The sequence below is a fragment of the Vombatus ursinus genome, unplaced genomic scaffold (genome assembly GCF_900497805.2).
Source record: "Vombatus ursinus unplaced genomic scaffold, bare-nosed wombat genome assembly UNPS02014812.1, whole genome shotgun sequence".
In the NCBI taxonomy this organism is placed as follows: Eukaryota; Metazoa; Chordata; class Mammalia; order Diprotodontia; family Vombatidae; genus Vombatus; species Vombatus ursinus.
In genome coordinates, this window is record NW_020954590.1 from 102,357,645 (window position 1) to 102,375,475 (window position 17,831).

The 17,831-nt window shown below is 32.7% G+C and overlaps 1 protein-coding gene across 3 annotated transcripts in view; it reads left to right on the forward strand.

Annotated features, from left to right (window-relative positions):
- LOC114054066 (zinc finger C2HC domain-containing protein 1A-like) overlaps nt 1-16,643 on the forward strand; it is a 54,570-nt gene extending 37,927 nt beyond the window's left edge. The window contains exons 8-11 of one of the 3 annotated variants that reach the window (XM_027877145.1): nt 4,864-4,983; nt 9,058-9,168; nt 14,180-14,356; nt 16,527-16,643. In XM_027877145.1, the coding sequence (XP_027732946.1) occupies nt 4,864-4,983; nt 9,058-9,168; nt 14,180-14,342 (394 nt within the window). In that variant the 3' untranslated portion in view covers nt 14,343-14,356; nt 16,527-16,643. Of the gene's footprint in view, nt 1-4,863; nt 4,984-9,057; nt 9,169-14,179; nt 15,017-16,526 lie in introns of those variants that run through there. The other 2 variants (XM_027877147.1, XM_027877146.1) reach the window with 2 other exon arrangements.
- Nucleotides 16,644-17,831: the final 1,188 nt, after the last annotated feature.

Here is a 17,831-nt window from a genome sequence, read left to right on the forward strand (position 1 = left end):
TAAAGTGTATTTAAATGTTACACAGAAGTAATAAAAAGTTTCTCCTAAAAGTCTTTTTGTTTTCTGTGTATTTTAAGTGTTTTGTTGATTTTTCTTCATACCACTTCAATTTTTCCTTCTCATTGGAAGTGTATTTCTCTTGTGTTTTCAGAATTTTATTCTTGGAAATTTCCTGTCTTATCTGAGCTGAATTCTCTTATATAGTTTTAGTCCGTGGAATCATACCTATCCTTCTTCTGAACCCTTTGATATTTGATTGTCCAAAGTCTGGACAGCACATTAGATTATCCACAGCTTTCCTCTGTCATATACTCTAGGAGAGAATGATTACTTTCCCACAATATGCTCATAATTTCTACCCCAGTAACCATTTTATTCTTGTTGGAATCAGATCCCCAACCAACTTTGGTATGATTAGTGTTAACATGAATTTTTAAAAATAAATTTTTACTGATGTCTTTTGTTTTAACATCAACCAAAATTTTCCCTTGCTTCCTTCCCACAGAGCCATCTCTTATAACAAATTCTTTTGAAGAAGAGAAAGGAAATAGCAAAACTAGTCAGTATATTGAAAAAAATCTGAAGATATATGTAGTGTTTCACACCTGATGATTCTTTATCTCTTCCAAGGAATAGAGGGAGGTGTCTTCTCGTATCTCTTTTTTGGGGCCAAGCTTGTTCTTTGTCATTTCACAATATCCATTTTAAATTATTTTGTTGTTCTTTACATTTACATTGATATAGTCATGTATATTGTTTTCTTGGATCTATTTATTTCACTTTGTATCAGTTCATGTAAGTCCACGCTTATATTTTATGTTTTATTGATGCATTTTGTTTTTACATTTTTATGATTATACCTACTTTGTGAAGCTTGTATCAGAGTAGAGCACTTAAGTAAAACTAATAACGTGACCTCATCTGAAAAGTGCAACATTTCACATCTATAGCACCCCTACCTCTATTTTTTTAATTGAACAAATCTATTTTCTCTCCACCCTAAAAAAAAGAAAAGAAAAATAAATTTCTTGTAACAGATATGCCTAGTAAAGCAAAAAATTCCTTCAGTGGCTGTATGCCAAATATGTGTGTGTCATTTACTTTCTTAAATCTGTCATTTCTCTGTAGTGGATAGCATGTTTTATCATCAATATCATTCTTAGAGCTTTCAGAATTGTTTTTACAGTATTACTATTATTGTATAAATTGTTCTATTGCTTCTGCTCACTTAATTCTTTATCAGTTTATAAAAATCCTCAAAATTTTTCATTACTATAATATTGATGTTGTAGAATAAATAGTTCTTTTGGTTCTATTTTGCTTTGTATCAATTGATATAGTCTTTGCATATCTTTTTGAAATTACCTATTTCCTCATTTCTTATAGCATAATAGTACTACTCCATTGCATTTATATACTATGCCTTATTCAACCATTCCTCAATTGATGGGTATCTCCTTAGTTTCCAGTTTGTTTTGCCACAATACAGAGCTGCTATAAATATTTTTGTACATAAAGGACGTTTTTTTCTTTCTTTGGTCTCTTTTGGGTATTGACCTAGCAGTGGTATAGTTCCATCAGAGTATTACAGTTTAGTAAATGTTTGCATATAATCCCAAATTGCTTTCCAGAATGATGTACTAATTCACATTTCCACCAACAATTCATTAGTATGCTTATCTTTCTATAATCCCTTTAACATTGACTTTCCTTCTTTTGTCATCTCTGCCTGTTTTGCTGGTTGTGAGCTGAAGCTTCAGGTTTATTTTGATTTGCATTTCTCTTGTTAGTGATTTGGAGCATTCTTTCATTTGATTGTTAATTGTTTGCATTTTAAAAATAATTATTTGTTCATATCCTTTGATCACTTATCTATTGAAATGGCTTTTAATTTTATATGTGTGTGTATATATATATATATAAATATAATTTTTTTTTTTTTTTTGCTCATCTGTATATCTTGAGTACCTAACCCTCATCCAGGATATTTGCTGTGAAGATTTTGTCTCCCCATTTGACTGCTTCCCTTCTTATCCTAGATGAACCTTAGGAATTGTAAAGATTTTTTAGAATTGTGTCAAACATTCCCTTACTGATTTATTTCTAAACAATGTTTTTGTTACATATGCCATTTATTATTAGATTTTATTAATTCACTTATTAAATACATAAGGTATTTTGGTTTTTGTCAATGTGTTCTGTGTTCTCATTCCTCAACCAATGAGCATTGCAGTTCCTTCGTGCTGAAGACTATTGCTGTGGATTAAAAAAAAATTTCCATTATCTTATGATCAACTTTTTGGTAAGGTGCCTTTCCAGTCTAGTCCTCAGGCAAAAGTTATATAGTCTAATTCTAGAGTGAATGAAAAGTCTGTAGCTTGGCAGGACTTTATCAAAACTTGCATTCTGCTGCAATAGAATTGAAAACCTAGCCATTTCCATACCTTGACAAGGCATTGGAGGTCTTTGCTGGAGATTTATTCAAATGAGGAAGATAACTTTTTTGTGTTGTCATGCCACTAACGTATCCTTGTTGTACAAGTAAAACTAATTCTGAATTGTTTGTGTTTAGATTTAAGCAAAGAATGAAGAAATAATCTTGGAATTAATTTTGTAATACATATATTAAGTATTTATATAATGTTACTATGTGAAATCTTTATTAGAGTCCTATTCTTATGCCTTAGTGCGGTATTAGAAGTGACTAAAGCAGAGTGAAATGTTGGTTGTAGGTACCAACAAACTAGAAAAGGCTTTGAGTAAAGGCCCAGTGATATATTTCATGTCTGTTTTCTGATAATCATCCTAAGTTTGAAGAGAACTCATCACCAGGATGTACTCAAAATGACAAGATCTTTGTCCACAGCAGCTCTTGAAACCCACCTTCTAAGCCCTGAAAAGGAGGTGAAATAAGTTGGTGGAGGAATTACTCAAACTGAAGTACAAAAAATGCTACTTGAGAATTAGTCTAGATTAAAGAAAAAAAATTCTGCCACCTAGACTTTCTATATGCATCTCATAATTGTTTTTGTTTCTGTCTATACTTAGTAAGAAAATTAAACTATTCTTTTCTTAAAGACAAGCTTAAAGGATTTGGGGAAGTAAAAGTATCCAGTTAGCAGCCACTTACCCAAGAGTGAAACAGTCTTTCCCTTGTGAAAGTGGCTACCTTCTGCTTAGTAGCTAGGCTTTAATGTCTGAGACCAGAGGTGATTTTATTGGGAAGCAAGTAGTCTTGAGACTAAGTGATAGACCTACTATGCACAGGGCAAATTAACATCAAACATGCTGAACCAGGGATTGACATTCATCTGATGGCACCTTAAGATAGAGAAAATGGTTCTTGCTATCCACATTTAGGGAAAAAATATTGTGAAAATTCATAGAAATGTTTTAATTTTTGTAACATTTTTCTGATGAGAAAAATGTTTTATTTCTTATTTCCCAAATCCCCAGATTTTTCACTTGCATATTTTGATAATTGGACTCCAGGGGCAGTTATATTTTGATCAAGCATAATTTTTCAAATTGGAACTTTAAAATATAATATGAATTTCTCCTTTCTTTGCTTCCCATCCCCACAACCACTAGAGAGGTATTTAATAAAAAATAAATCCTTTTAATAAGGATTCAAATTGGCCAAGACTTGATAAATTCATCTTATGAATATCTAAAGATAATCCCTATATCTTTATTATTAAACTTTAAAAATTTAAAGTAGCATTTATAATTTGATTGAGACTTTTCCTTTAAAGGTAAACTAAATTCTGTTTTTCTTTGAAATGGAAAGGATAATGGTAGTTGTTGTTACATGTAATTAAAATGCTTCTGCTGAAAAGGGATGAAAATTATTCTTAAAAATGGTGCAGTTTTTTCTATTATCCTCTAGGTGGAGACCCTTCATGCTTTTTGCAAAAATTTCATGTTATGTGCAAATAAGACTTTAGATTTGTTTTTTGTTTTGTTTTTTCAGATGCTTGAAAATTTTCCTCAAAAATGTGCATTTAAAGAAATTCATTCTTAGTCTGTTGATGAATAGAGTTAAATATTCTTTTTCTCTATCGCCTGATTTTTCTCTTCACAAACTCACCTTTCTAATAAGAGACTTCGCATAAGTCTATCATACTTAAGATAAATTATATGGAATGGAGTCATTTACATCCTTATTAATTAATTTCTTAGTAGTAAAGTAGTCAAGTTGTAGATCCTCAATGATGAAGTTTTTGTCTTTGCATGCATTTATCAGAAAATGCAAAGAAGTCATTTAAGAAGGTGATGAATATGGATGGTAAAAAAAAAAGTACTTAGAAAACAGAAGGGAAAATGTTAGATGAGAAATTTAACAGTTCATTAGTCCCAGGTTCCCACTTCACCAATTTGCTTTATATCTTAAGGCAGTTGTTTTCCATACTAGTTTTTCTGCTTCCTGTCCTGTTCTCTCCCTCTTCCCTCATTGGTTGCTTTATTCTGTTACATTTTAACATATATTGTTTGAAGTGATTGTGAAGTAGTTTTTGACATGCTTTAAGATAACATTTATTGTGGCCTCATGCCAGTTTTCTGCATTTCTGCAGAATAATTTCTGCCACAATAAATGTTATCTTAAAGCATGTGGGAAATTTGTATAGAATTCCTGGATCCAGTAGTGGCTCTTGAGTAAATTCTGTCAGTGTCTATTATCTATACATAATTGCCTAAATTTATTCCCTGGAAGCCTCTTAGTGTGCTTAGGACAGTGGGAATAAAAAGAAAGAAAGAACTCTGATGAGGAAGATTAATGTCTAATTTTGTATAAAATTTTTGAATTATTTAAAATAGTAAACATTAGCAATCTCCTTATGGGTACCCCTTTGTATATTTTAGTAGTAAGATGGACAAATTAGGCCCACCACTTCGAACTGGAAGAGATGTGCAAAGGTTGTATGAAAGCGATACAAAATCAGACAGTGCCATCAAAAGAAATAAGTTATTACCCATTAACAAGTAAGTATTTGTGACTCAGTTTGGTTAATCTCTTTCAGATATTTTCTTAAAGGATTGAAATATAGGCTACCCTATAACTTTCTAAATATAGAAAGCATACTTATTTTAAGAAATTATATTTGCTGCTAGATTAAAATTTTAAAATAGAAACCTAAGTCCTTTTTAAAAGTTTCTGTTGAGTTTTTTCATTATCCTAAGTAAAGGTCTTTCAGTTAATACCTTTTAATCTGGTAATTTAAAAATGTTACAGTATTAAAGTATTTTCTTTTAGTTTTGATTTTAAAACCATTTGTAAAAATTTATAAAAATGAACTTTTTTTTTCTCCAAATCTTTGATAAAGTCAATGTGAAAGTAGAGCAAAGAAGGTACGTCCATACCAGTTCTGCCCTATTGATGTTAGGAAAAACTTGTTATCTCTGGAAGAATTGAAGATAGGACCCAAATTGAAACTCTTTCGGATAAGATTTCAGGATCATAATTTATTGTTTAAACATTCTCAGTATATCCTAAACAAGTATATTCATCTTACACATAAAAATAGTAATACTGTCACATTTATATTGTGATACAAAGTTTACAAAGTACTCCTCACAACAGCCCTATTGAGAGAGCATGTGTGAAGCAATTTGGATACCTTAAAGAACTATATAAATGTAAGGACTATGATGATATGGTGGAAAGAGCTTTATTTGGAGTTGAATGGCTTTTTGTCTGGATCCCAGCCTGCTCACTCCTTGCATAACTCTAGGCAAGTTTATCTCTGGCCTTCAGTTTCCTCATCTGTAAGATGTGAGGGTTAGTAAGGTCCTTTCCAGCTTTGTCATCCTACCTAGAATTTGACCCTTAATATTTCTGGGTCTTTCCAACAATCTTGTAACAACTCTTTTTGTGTTGTCTACCACAATTAGAATGTTAGCTCTTTGAGAGCAGGGCTTGCTAATTTTTTTTTTCCTATTGTATCCTCAGTGTTTTTGGTACAGCGCATATCACATAGAAAGTTCTCAATAAATGCTTTTTCATTCATTCATTTAAACCTAAAGGTGCAGATACTATCTCCATTTTTCAAGTGAGGAAGTTGAGGCTTTAAATCATCAAACCCGAGTCTCTGTGATTTGGTCACATAGCTAGTATTTTTAGAAATGGGACTTGGACCCAGATCTCCTGTGTGACCTTCTCCAAAGTGAAGCAGCTAATTAATTGCACAGAGCTAGGACTACAACCTATTTTTTTTTTTAATTCTTAATATAAGACATCATGCAGACACCTACTTTTAAAGGTATAATTGTTCATTTAACCAGAGACACAATAAATAGTAAAATTTGAAAAGTTGTCTTGAACTTTACAGTTCATCTTTAAAAAAAATAACGACTAGTGATAAGATGGTGAAGAAAGTAGGCTATGTACATTATGCCATTTCTCTTATAATTACCTCTTCTAGTTATTACTTAAGTAGCTGATATCAAGAACTGGTAGATGTTATTGAGGTAGTAGAATGTTAGCCTCATCAGTGAGCTTGTCTTCAATTATTTTTTGAGTTTTTCTAAAGCATATTTTAGATGCAGAAATAGTGACTGACATTGATTAGGGAGAAAAATGTGTATCCAACTGCCATCTTGGGGTCAAGAAATTTCATGTACTAAATGAGAAAAAATTCCTCTATATTTCCTTGGAATTCAAAAAAATTTTTACCTCACTCTGAAGAGGTACAACATTTTTATATGCATTTCATTTTAATATTGAACCTCTGGAACATTTAAATATTCTTAATGATTGAACTATAGTAATTGGTCACTTGTTCAAGGCCTATAAAGATGATGTAAGTAAGTAAAGAGACTAAGTTTTTAAAATTCCTGACAAAACTTCTGGAGAGGCTGTGCTTCCATTGTCATAGAACATGTCTTTTTGTGCTCATTTTCTGTTAGAAGTATCTTGTATAATTTAGAAGAATAATTTCTAAATAAGGCACTGCAGTAATTCTGCAGTAGATTTCAAGATGTGCTGAATAGAAATGAAGTGGAGGAACTTTAATCTCATGGATGAACTCTTTGCCTTTGTATCTTATTTGGGTGCTGTGGATGTTTTTTAGGGGTGCCATGTGTTAGTGACAATTTGAAGTAGATATTGCCCTAACCTCTAGATGCAGTGGTGGGTATCTTCATTTCTCTTGTTGGGCTTTAGAAATGACAGTTTAAAAGGGATATTTCCCAAAGTAGTCTGACATGAGTCATTGATATGGCAATTTAAAGCTTTTAGGGTAGGTTTTCCCTCTTCCATCTCTCCTATATAATTAGTTTGTGAAAGAACCATTAATCTAACTGAATATTTTGACATTAATGATTATCTTAGCCATCCTGACCATTTAAATATGTATTTGTTTATATAGGTTAGACTTATGCATCAACCTACTAGGTAAAACTAGTAACCTGGAACTACCACAGGTCGGGCACAAATGCGTGGCTACCTAAATGAAACAATGGATAGAATGGCATTCACCAAATTCCCTTAATAACTGTACTTGTAAGCATGAGATTTAATAAACTAAATACTAGTTTTTAATGTCTTAACTGGTTTCCATTTTCTTTATTCACGGTGTAGTGACTAGTGATAATAAAATGAGTTATATTATTATTTTTTTCTTCAGACTCATATTTCATGGGGAACTCCAAGTTCATAGGGAAATTCCCTTTACAAATGCAGATCAGTAACTTGTCTGCTTTTAAATCTTAGAGTTGTCTGGGACACTGAGAAAGTAAGTTGATGTGCTCATACTCACATAGTATGTCAGGTAGTATGGTGAAGTGGAAAGAACATTGATTTAGGAATCAGTGTACCTGCCCCTGAAACTACCTGTGTGACCTTGGGCAAGTTACTTAATCTCCTTGGGCCTTAGTTTTTCATCAAAAATGAGAGGTGTTCAACTTGATGACTGCTGAGGTCCTTTGCAGTTCTAGATCTATGATATTATATGTCTCAGAGGTATGACTTGGACCCAGGTCTTCTTGACTCAAAGACCAGTCCTTCACCTCTCTTACATTACAATATGTAAGTAAATTATTTAGCAAATTACTTTACAAATATAAGTCAAGGCAAGGCAACAGGAATTTATGAACAAGCATTTATTAAGCAGTTACTACATGCCAGGCATTGTACTAAGTGGTGGGAATAGAAATACAAGCAAAAAGAAAGACAGTCCATACTCTCAAGGAGCTTATATTCTGTTGGGAGGCAACAACACATAAAAGGAAGCTGAAAGCCAGTGGTGGGAGTAGGAGAGGGAAGGGTAAAGATGGAGAGAGAGGTAACAGCCCAGCCCATGGTGAGGAAAGAAGTCTAAAGAGTCAGGTGTCATCCTTGAAGAAGAAGGAAGGAGGGAACAATCCAGGCCCTTCCTTAAAAGGGAACTTTTGGGAGGAACTGACCAATCAGAGGAAGGGGCCATGGTGGGGCAGAGGGATCTTCCGTGGTGAGAGCTGGTGGGGAATGGTGTCTAAATGTTAGTTTATACAATAAAGTAAAATAATTTTATGTATGTGAGATAGGTCATAACTCTTATTTTCACATTTATGGCTAAAAAGTGTTTTACATGTAGAGAGGTAGTGCAAATAGTGTCTCTGTTCTGCAGCTGAGGAAGCTTAGACCCAGAGTGGTTCAGTAAGCTGCTGAAGATAACACAAACCAGTACATTAATGAAGTCGGGGTTCAAACTCTGGGCTTTTGACTCCAAACACAATGCCCTTTCTGCTCTACTACTATTGCTTCAGGGCAGTCTTTTATCTTGTTTAAAGTCTCTAGGGAAATGATTAAATCCATTTTAATTTCATGTGAAACATTTTGTACCTTTTAAAAGATATTTGTATTTTCAAGATAGTGATTGTAAACTATAGCATTGATTTCAATATTATTTTCTTCTTCCATAGTTTCGTGTTCCAGAGTTTTGACTCTGTGTCTCTGAACTTTTATTTAACTTAAATTCTTCAGCAAAGTCTTTTTTTATAATTATATTTTTGCATTTGTACCCAATTAAGGTGCTAATCATTTATGTCTTTTTAAATCTACCTTATTTTCCCTTTCAGAGGTAGCACGAAAGCACGGTCTTCAACACCACCTAGTTTGGCAAAAAATTCCATACCAGGAGTATTAACAAACAAGAGAAAAACCTATAATGCTGAAAGTTATGCAAACAGGTATGTTTAACTATATAGTGCTATTACTAGAAATTTTAAAATGTATTTTTCAGAATGTTATATGGAAGAACATAATGGTTTTTAATAATCAACTCATTCTTTTTATTATAAGATGATTTCATTCAGTTTTTGAACATGTACTAGATTTGGCATAAATAGTTTTGCTTTCCATTGCCAGCAGCTGAAATATGTTAAAACGTAACTTTCCATGTCATTCAGTTGGTTCCATTGAAATATTTTGCATTTGGATTTCCTTGCAACATTATGCTCTAAGAACTACAGTTTAGTTACTGCAAATAATGGGATTTCTTGAACCTAAAATTTAGTACAAACTTGAAATATGCAGAATGCCATTTGGCCTAGGGTGGAATAAAAACATTGATCAGGCTTAGTGAATTTCAGCTATCTGAGCAATATAATCCTGGATTGTTTCTCTTTTAGCATATATCCTTATATTGTACTCATTCTAAACTTATTCTTCATCCCAACTGTGGGCCTCCAGTTCCTATACCCCAGACTGTATCATTCTAGCTCTTCACATTCCTCTCTTCCCAGTCTCAAAACTGTAGTTGACAAGTTCACCTCTAGACTATCTTGTACTTTTGAGCTACATACTCCTTTGTTCTATCAGCAGTAGCACTGCTACATATATGCTATAAATGGAGAAGAGGAAGTCATTCAACTGTGCTACAAATTTGTTATCTTATCTCAACTGGACATAAGACAATCCTTTTTACTCTTCCATAATTAACTCTATCCTCCTTACCACAGCAGTTTTTCCAAATCTTTTCTTTTCCATAACATCCTCTCTGCCCATTTTTTCAGCTGAAGACCTCTTCTCTTATCTCACCAAGAAAATCTAGACTATTAACCAGCTGTGAGTTGCCACTTCTCATCTTCATATCCCACAACCTCTTGACATCATTTGCCATTCTCACCTTACCCCAGTCTTCCCCTCTGTGTAATCTTCAATCTCTATCTGTTGATTCTTTCTTTGCTGCCTAGAAATGTGTCCAGATCTCCTCTATCCTTTAACAAAAACCTTGCTGGACCCTCCCTGATAACTATCATCCCTTATCTCTTTTCCTTTCTCAGCCAAACTCTTAGAAAAAAAGCTGATTGTACTAATTATCACCACTTCTTTGTATCTCACTCTCTTCTCTTGCTTATGACTTCATCACTCAACTGAAAATGCTTTCTCCAAAGTTACCAGTGATCTCTTAATAGCTAAATCTAATGGCCTCTTCTTAATCTTCATCCTTCTTGACCTCTCTGCAATCTTGGAAACTGTTGATCACCTTTCCTCTTGATTTCTCTGTCTTCTCTGGGTTTTCATGGCACTGCTGTTTCTTACTTTTCTTTCTGTCTGTTTAACCACCGCTTCTCAGTTGCCTTTGCTCCCTAGTTTTGGGTGTACCTCAACATTCTGTCCTAGGCACTCTTCTCTTTTCTCCTTTACTCTTTCATTTGGTGACTTCATCAGTTCCCATGGCTTTAATTATTATCTATATATCTGTATCTGTACATATGTGACTCTTAGATCTGTATATTCAGCTCCTTTCTCTCTGCTAAATTAGGCTTATGTCACTAATTTCTTATTGGATATTTCAGAATAAATGTCCCATAGGCATCTCAAACAACACATACAAAACAAAATTAACAACCTCATTGTCACCCTTGACTCTTCACTCTTCTTCACCCTACCGATCCAGTAAGTTGCAAGATCTTGTCATTTATCTCTTCAACATTTCACATCCTTCTTTCCCTTCACCCATACAGCTACCACCATAGTTCAGGTCACATGATGCTAGACTATTGTGACAACCTCCTAATTAGTCTTCCTGCTTCAAGTCTCTCCCCTTCTCAGTTCACCCTCAGTATATCTGCCAGAGTGATTTCCCTAATGCACAGGCTTCACTGTCACCTCATGTAATCTCTAGATTCAAATATTAACTCCTTTGGTTGCATTTAAACTTCTTCACAACCTGGCCCCTACCTAACTTTCCAGCATTAAGCATTATTCCATTCTGTGCACTCTATGGTCCAGCCAACCTGACCTTTTTGCTTATATTGGTTATTTTGTATCTATTTTGTACTATATGTGTAAATGTTAACTACCTATAAGAAAGTAAAGCTCTTAAGTTGAAACTATTTTGGCTTTTGCCTTTGTACATCAAGTGCCCCGCACAGTGCTTGGCATGTAGGTACATATAAATGCTCATTGCTACTATGCTATTCTTATGTTTCTGAGTATTTCATCAGTAGTTATATTCACACCAGTGCTGATATTTCTTTTTTTATGGATAAATAGAAAATAACTTAAAGTTATATAAATATCAACCATTATTGTTACTGTCCAACATCTGACATTGCCTGTAGATCATGTTTACATTTCATCGGTTCCTAGGATTTAGAACTGGAAAGGGACTTTAAAGGACATTTAGTCTAACCACCCCTACCTCACCCCCCTAAAAAAAAATATTACACATGAGGGAATACAGCTCCCAAACAAAGAGATCAAGTTCAGAGTCAGTATTCATATTTAGATCCTTTGACTCCAAATCTAGTGGCACATGACCTTCTTTGGTCATATAGAATGCAGGAAGCAACCAGGAGCAGTTGTGACAAGTGCCTAAGTGTGTGTGTGGGTGTGTGTGGGTGGGTGTGTGTGTGCAGGTGGGTGTGTGTGCATGGGCACATATGTTGCTGATGTCTTTGGGCCATGTGCACATTCTATGACTGACTGAAGTTTTGGCTGTCCTTAATATTTCTTGAAATAGTTTGCAGTGTTAATTTCATGTCAGCAGTAGGTTATTTGTTTTATTAGTATATTTCCTCTTTTGGAGATGGGAATAAGCTTTGTGTTTTCCTGAGAGAAGAAGTTTTGCTTCTGGAGAATCATCTTCTCTATTATTCTATCTAGGCTTTTTGAATGTTTTGGTTATGTGCAGAGTATATATATACTTTTTTTGTGTGTATACATATATTTTCATCTTTGGTTCTGTGTCAATGTCTGTTATAGTGTTTTGCAAAGAAGTTACACAGAACTTTTCTTTTAAGAACTCTTAAAGTGTATTGGGTAGAAAGAAAGGGAAAAGAACAATACTGAGATTTTATAGATATTTCCAGGAAGTTTGAAATTTTATTATAAATTTCTAAATATAAATTATATATGTATATTATATAAAATAAAAATTATATATTTTATATATGTATATTATATATTATATAATATTAATCATATTGATAAATTAAATTTATAAATATAGGTCATATATTTATAAATATATACATTATAAATATAAAATATATTAAAAGTTTGAAAATATATGAGAAGAACTATATTTGTACAGTGATTCTTTAGTTGTAAATATGTTGTAAGGGAAGGAACACTTGAGTTAGGAGTAGAGTGACCTGGGTTCGAATTTGTTTCTGTTATTAATTAGTTGTGAAACTTTGGCCAATTCCCTTTATCTTTCTGTGCCTCATTTGTTTTATCTGTAAAAAAGAGAGGAGTTGAGATTAGATATTCTTTGAAATCCCTTTCAGCCACAAAATATGGAGATTCTGTGATTCAGTTATATGACTCTCCTAGGAACAAAGCTTGTGTTTTTATCAGTTCTTCATTTTTTAAAAGATACAATAATTGAAAAGATATTTTATTTTAATAAATTGGTTATATCAACATAGACTATACCCCTTCCATATACCTGTAGTAAGTGGTCTGCATAAAATGCTGTGGTCAAACTAAACCTATTAGCCAACCTATTTTAAGGCTTTCCCTGCTCAGAGTACTCATGTTCTACTGGCATAAGCCTTCTGGTTCTCTGAGTTACTGCTGTACCACACTGAGGCATTGACCTTACATTTAAAAGAAACCTTCCTATATTATTTGAAGCAGAGCTATAAAGAACTATACAAAGGCAGTGTACTATGATATGAATTATTATTTTGACAAGAGAATGAGAATTGAAGAGAACAAGAAGGTACTAGGTACCTGAAGTGTGTTTCCAACAGGAGGTCAGGAGACAGAGAGTGGAGAAAGGTGACTCTGTATACAGAAAAAAGATACTTCAAAATTTTGGCCTTTTTAATTTAAAATGAATTAGGCCAGATGTGCACTAGGTACTTTTTAACTGCATATGGAAACACAGGTTGCTGTGCTTCTAAATATACATGAATCTAAGTTGGCCATTTATATTTGTTGTTTAATGACTACATTTTTAAAAGAAGATTTTTTTTTTAAATAGAATATTACCTGAAGTAGGCATTTCCATTTTAAATCTCTTTACGTTTTACTATCAGGGGTCCAGTCTATGGGATGAAGTACTAGTTTCTTTTTGAAAATAGGTTCAAGCAACAGTAAACAGTTGGGAAAATTGTGTGGGAACATGAAGACTCCGTTAAAATAGGCATTTGGTCTTAGAAGTAAAAGGAGCTCCATGGACCAACTAATACAACTTTGTTCCCAGCATAGGAATCTCTTCTATAACATTTTTTGAAAATGATCATCTAGCCAATGGCTATCGGTTGACTAATGGTTCATCATCAGTATCGCTATTTACTAGATGTCTAACTTTTTATATAGTTGTACTTTAATGATTAAGCCTTGAGCATCTACATAATATTCTTTCAACTCAGCTTCATCTGTTTCATGGAATTGGTACCTGTTTCCTTCTAGTTTGGTATATTAATGTGTATCATCTTGCTAGCCCATGTTTGGTGACTTGGTAGATTAGTCTGTGAACATTCTTAGCCATTAATATGGATTCAATTATATTTTCATAACAGTGTCTTAAGATGGTATTACTATTTTGATGCTAAAGATAGGAGTTAACAAGTTTATCTTCTGTTGAATGAGCTGCTATTTTCATATGAACTAAATAAAGGAGACTTTTGAAAGCCTTAAGAGATAGATACTGTATAACTCATTTTGTTGATTTTTTTAAATAATGTTATTTGAATGTTACTGACATAGACTTTGTATTTATAATGTTCTTCATCACTTCAGGTCAGATGTAGATTATTCATCTGTCAACGGAGCAGGCTTTAAAGGCAATGAAGGAAATTCATCTGGACAGTTACCAAAATTCTGCCATGAATGTGGAACCAGATATCCAGTGGAATGGGCAAAATTCTGCTGTGAATGTGGCATTCGTAGGATGGTTCTATGAACATGTACCAAAAAGTAAAAAAAAAAAGATCTAAGCCCAGAGTTCTGTAGAGTTTCTGCTTCATGAAAACTTAGAGCACTTCCTCTAGTCATTTCATGCTACACATATGCAAACATAGTAATTTTTTGAGTGCAATCCTTTTTGGCTGCATAATTTATATATACACAACGTACACATTCTGTGTAAATAAACTTCAGGTACTCACGAATGTGTCATTTAGGAAAATATTCTTTTAGTTGTCAATATATTTTCAAGTGGGCATATGTTAATTTATGGATAGTAACTTTTGTTTTGTTTTTAAAAGCACAATATGCCAATACAATCTAAAGTTACTTCCTTGAAATTTTGAGAGTGTGTTCTGTGCTTTCAGAAGATAATCAAAGAACACATTATTTTAATGTAGATACTATCTTTGCAAGGTCATAATATAGGTTTAGAGCTAGCAGGAACTTTAATGGCCATCTAGTTCAACTCTCTTATTTTACATGAGGAAAATCAAGGCCCAGGAATGTTGTGACTTGCCTGAGGAAATATCAAGTGTAGTAGATGTTTTTCCTGTGATTTTGTACTTGAAGAGAATATCTTTGGCTAAAGTCTTATCAGATCATATTCCCTTTTTGCCATTGCAATTAATTTAATAAAATTTATTAAAATAGACACTTATAAACCTGTTACCCATTTTCCTAAATATTTAACAACGTGATTTAAAACATGTTTGCACATTCTTTGAAAATGGAAATGAAATTTCCTTTTGAGATGCTTATTTGCAACTACAAAAATGGTCAAAATTGAAAATATAGAATTTTAGAATTCTGTTTCTAAGTTAAAGACTTTTATTCCCTTAGAGCCCATGAAAGTACTTAACATCATCTTTCTTCTTTGATTCCAATTGTGTCCTCAGCCCTTGTTTTCTTTTTCTGCCTCTTATCTATCTTCATTTTTGAGAAGAAATTTTAATTCAGAATTTCATTTTTATGGGTTTAGAAAATATATTTATATAATATCCCTCTATAAATAATATAAAAACACAACTTGCTTTTTAACAGATTTCCAGTAAATATCTAGATTTTTTTTTATGGTATTTCACATAAAAATATTTAACAGATTTTATAGGAGTCCAGTTTGTCTGATGATTATCATTCAGGATCTTTCAATTTTAAACCCTTTGCAAAGAGCTATACTAAGCGCCAGTGATACTGAGAAAAACAAAAATAGCCCTTGACCCTAAGGAGCTTATTATTCTAATGGGAGAAACAAAATATATGTCAGGACATAACAAGATAAATACAGAGTTGATGTAAAGTATGAATGATAGAAAGCTATAAATTATAACAGGTGAGTATACAGATAGTAATTTCGTTGCCCTTAAGTACAGTTATCCTTTGTTACATATATGAAACACAGATCTAGTTTTCCCTAATTTTTCCTGTAGGGTTCAGTCTTGTAATACTAATCTACATTATAATCAGTAATTGACCATAAAAATTAGATTTTTAATGTATAGCTGAGACCTATTATGTAAGTTTTTTTAACTTCCTATTTTAGTTGTATGTCAGGAATTTGTGTTAATGATTTAATTACGGCTTCCCCACAACTTAGCTATCTCCAAGTATTATTTGTAAGTTATTGTCACTAACAGCATATGGTAGATATTAGGTTCCTAAGAGTTTCTGTTGAAATTGGCATAATTTGTGCTGCCACTTTTAGCATCCTTACAGTATTTTTAATTCATTCAAATTTAGGAAAATTATATTATATTTTAAAATACATAGGGCTAATTACAAATAAAACTTTGGCGTATATGAGATTAGATTTTGGCTATTTAAGTGTAGAGTTGGTCTGTTCAGGGGGAATTGAGATGGACATTTGTAGCAGTCTTGGGGTTTTCTTTCTCCAAAATGTAGTTATGCTTAACTTCTATGATTTTTGCTCAGTATTAAAGATTTATAAAGGGGGAGAGGGGAAGAGGAACTGTCATTCTATCCACCAGTAATCCCTCCCTGATTTTTATTACTTCTTTTTATTAATGCATAGGGCTAATTACACACAAAAATGTTGGCATATATATTAAAATATATTGGACAAATATCCAAAAAATGATTATTACCTAGTAATTAGATTAGGATTTAAGACGCATATTTTAGAATTTAATTTTGACCAGTTTCTGTTCTGTTTTTAACATAGGTTGTTCTAACCCAAATTATGAAGAACAAAGAGGCAGTTTGGCATAGTGAAAAGAGTGCTGGACTTGGAATCAGGAAACCTGAGTTCAGATCTTGCCTCAGATACTTACTAGCTGTGTGACCATGGGCAAGTCACTTAACCTCTCTCAGCCTCAATTTTCTCATCTGCAAAGTGGGGATTATAATGTTTGCACTTCCTGCCTCACAGGGTTGTTGTGAGGAAAGCACCATGCAAACTGTAAAGTGCTGTATAAATGTAAGTTATCAAAGTTTGAACGTTATGTTTTTCTTGCTTTCCTTTTGTTAGAGCTGCAGAATTTTCTCTGCACAAGTAGAGCTAAATGGGTTAAATCAGATAGACCGACATATGTGTTTCTCATAATGAATTTTATGGTAACAGATAAATGTCTAAATGTAATGCATGGGGAAATGATTTGATAACAAATTGTTTGTTTCTGGAGTCCAAAGATATTATTATGAACTGTGAGGAGATAAAATATATTTATGAATTATGAAACATAACATGACAATGTATTTAAATTCATTTTAGAATTTCCATAATTATATACATATATTACTCTCACTTTGATTTATTGTGCAATACTGTACTTCAGTTTTTAAGAAATTATCCTACAGCTATGCACCATTTTTTCTTTTTATTTATTTTTGTAATATATTTTCCAGTGTTGTAGTATAGATAATGAATTTAAGCTTGAGCTGCAAATGTAAAAATCCTTTGTGTAGTCTTCTGAAATTTATTAGTTTAAGATTAAGATAACTATTGTCTGTTGTCCACTGTAACTTTTTATAAATAATGTGTGATGTGTTCGACCTCCTACAATAAACATATGAAACATAGCATCTTATTTTTTTAATTACCTTCCTAAATATGTGTGTGTGTGTGTGTGTGTGTGTGTGTGTATAAACACATTGGTATAGAGAAAAAAATATGTTTTGAAGTACACATTCTTACTAAGAAAGTGATCTTTTTTAGCCAGTTATTTTTAATAACCATAGAATTTTGAAGTTGAAACTGTATTTTATTATCACAAAGATTGCCACGATTTTAAAGAATAGATTGACACACTTTTGCCTAACCAATTAATAGAAGCACAGCAATGTTCTGTTGAAGGTAATCTTTTGGAATATAAAAATATGGCTAAAGCATGTCTAGCTAAACAATAAACATTGCTTGAATAGGAGAAGTTATTAATTTGCAATAAATGTCTAGTAATGCCTGGTAAAGACTAAAAATCTTTTCATGACTGTCTTAGCTAATTTCTGAAAACCTTTACCTGGCAAAAAA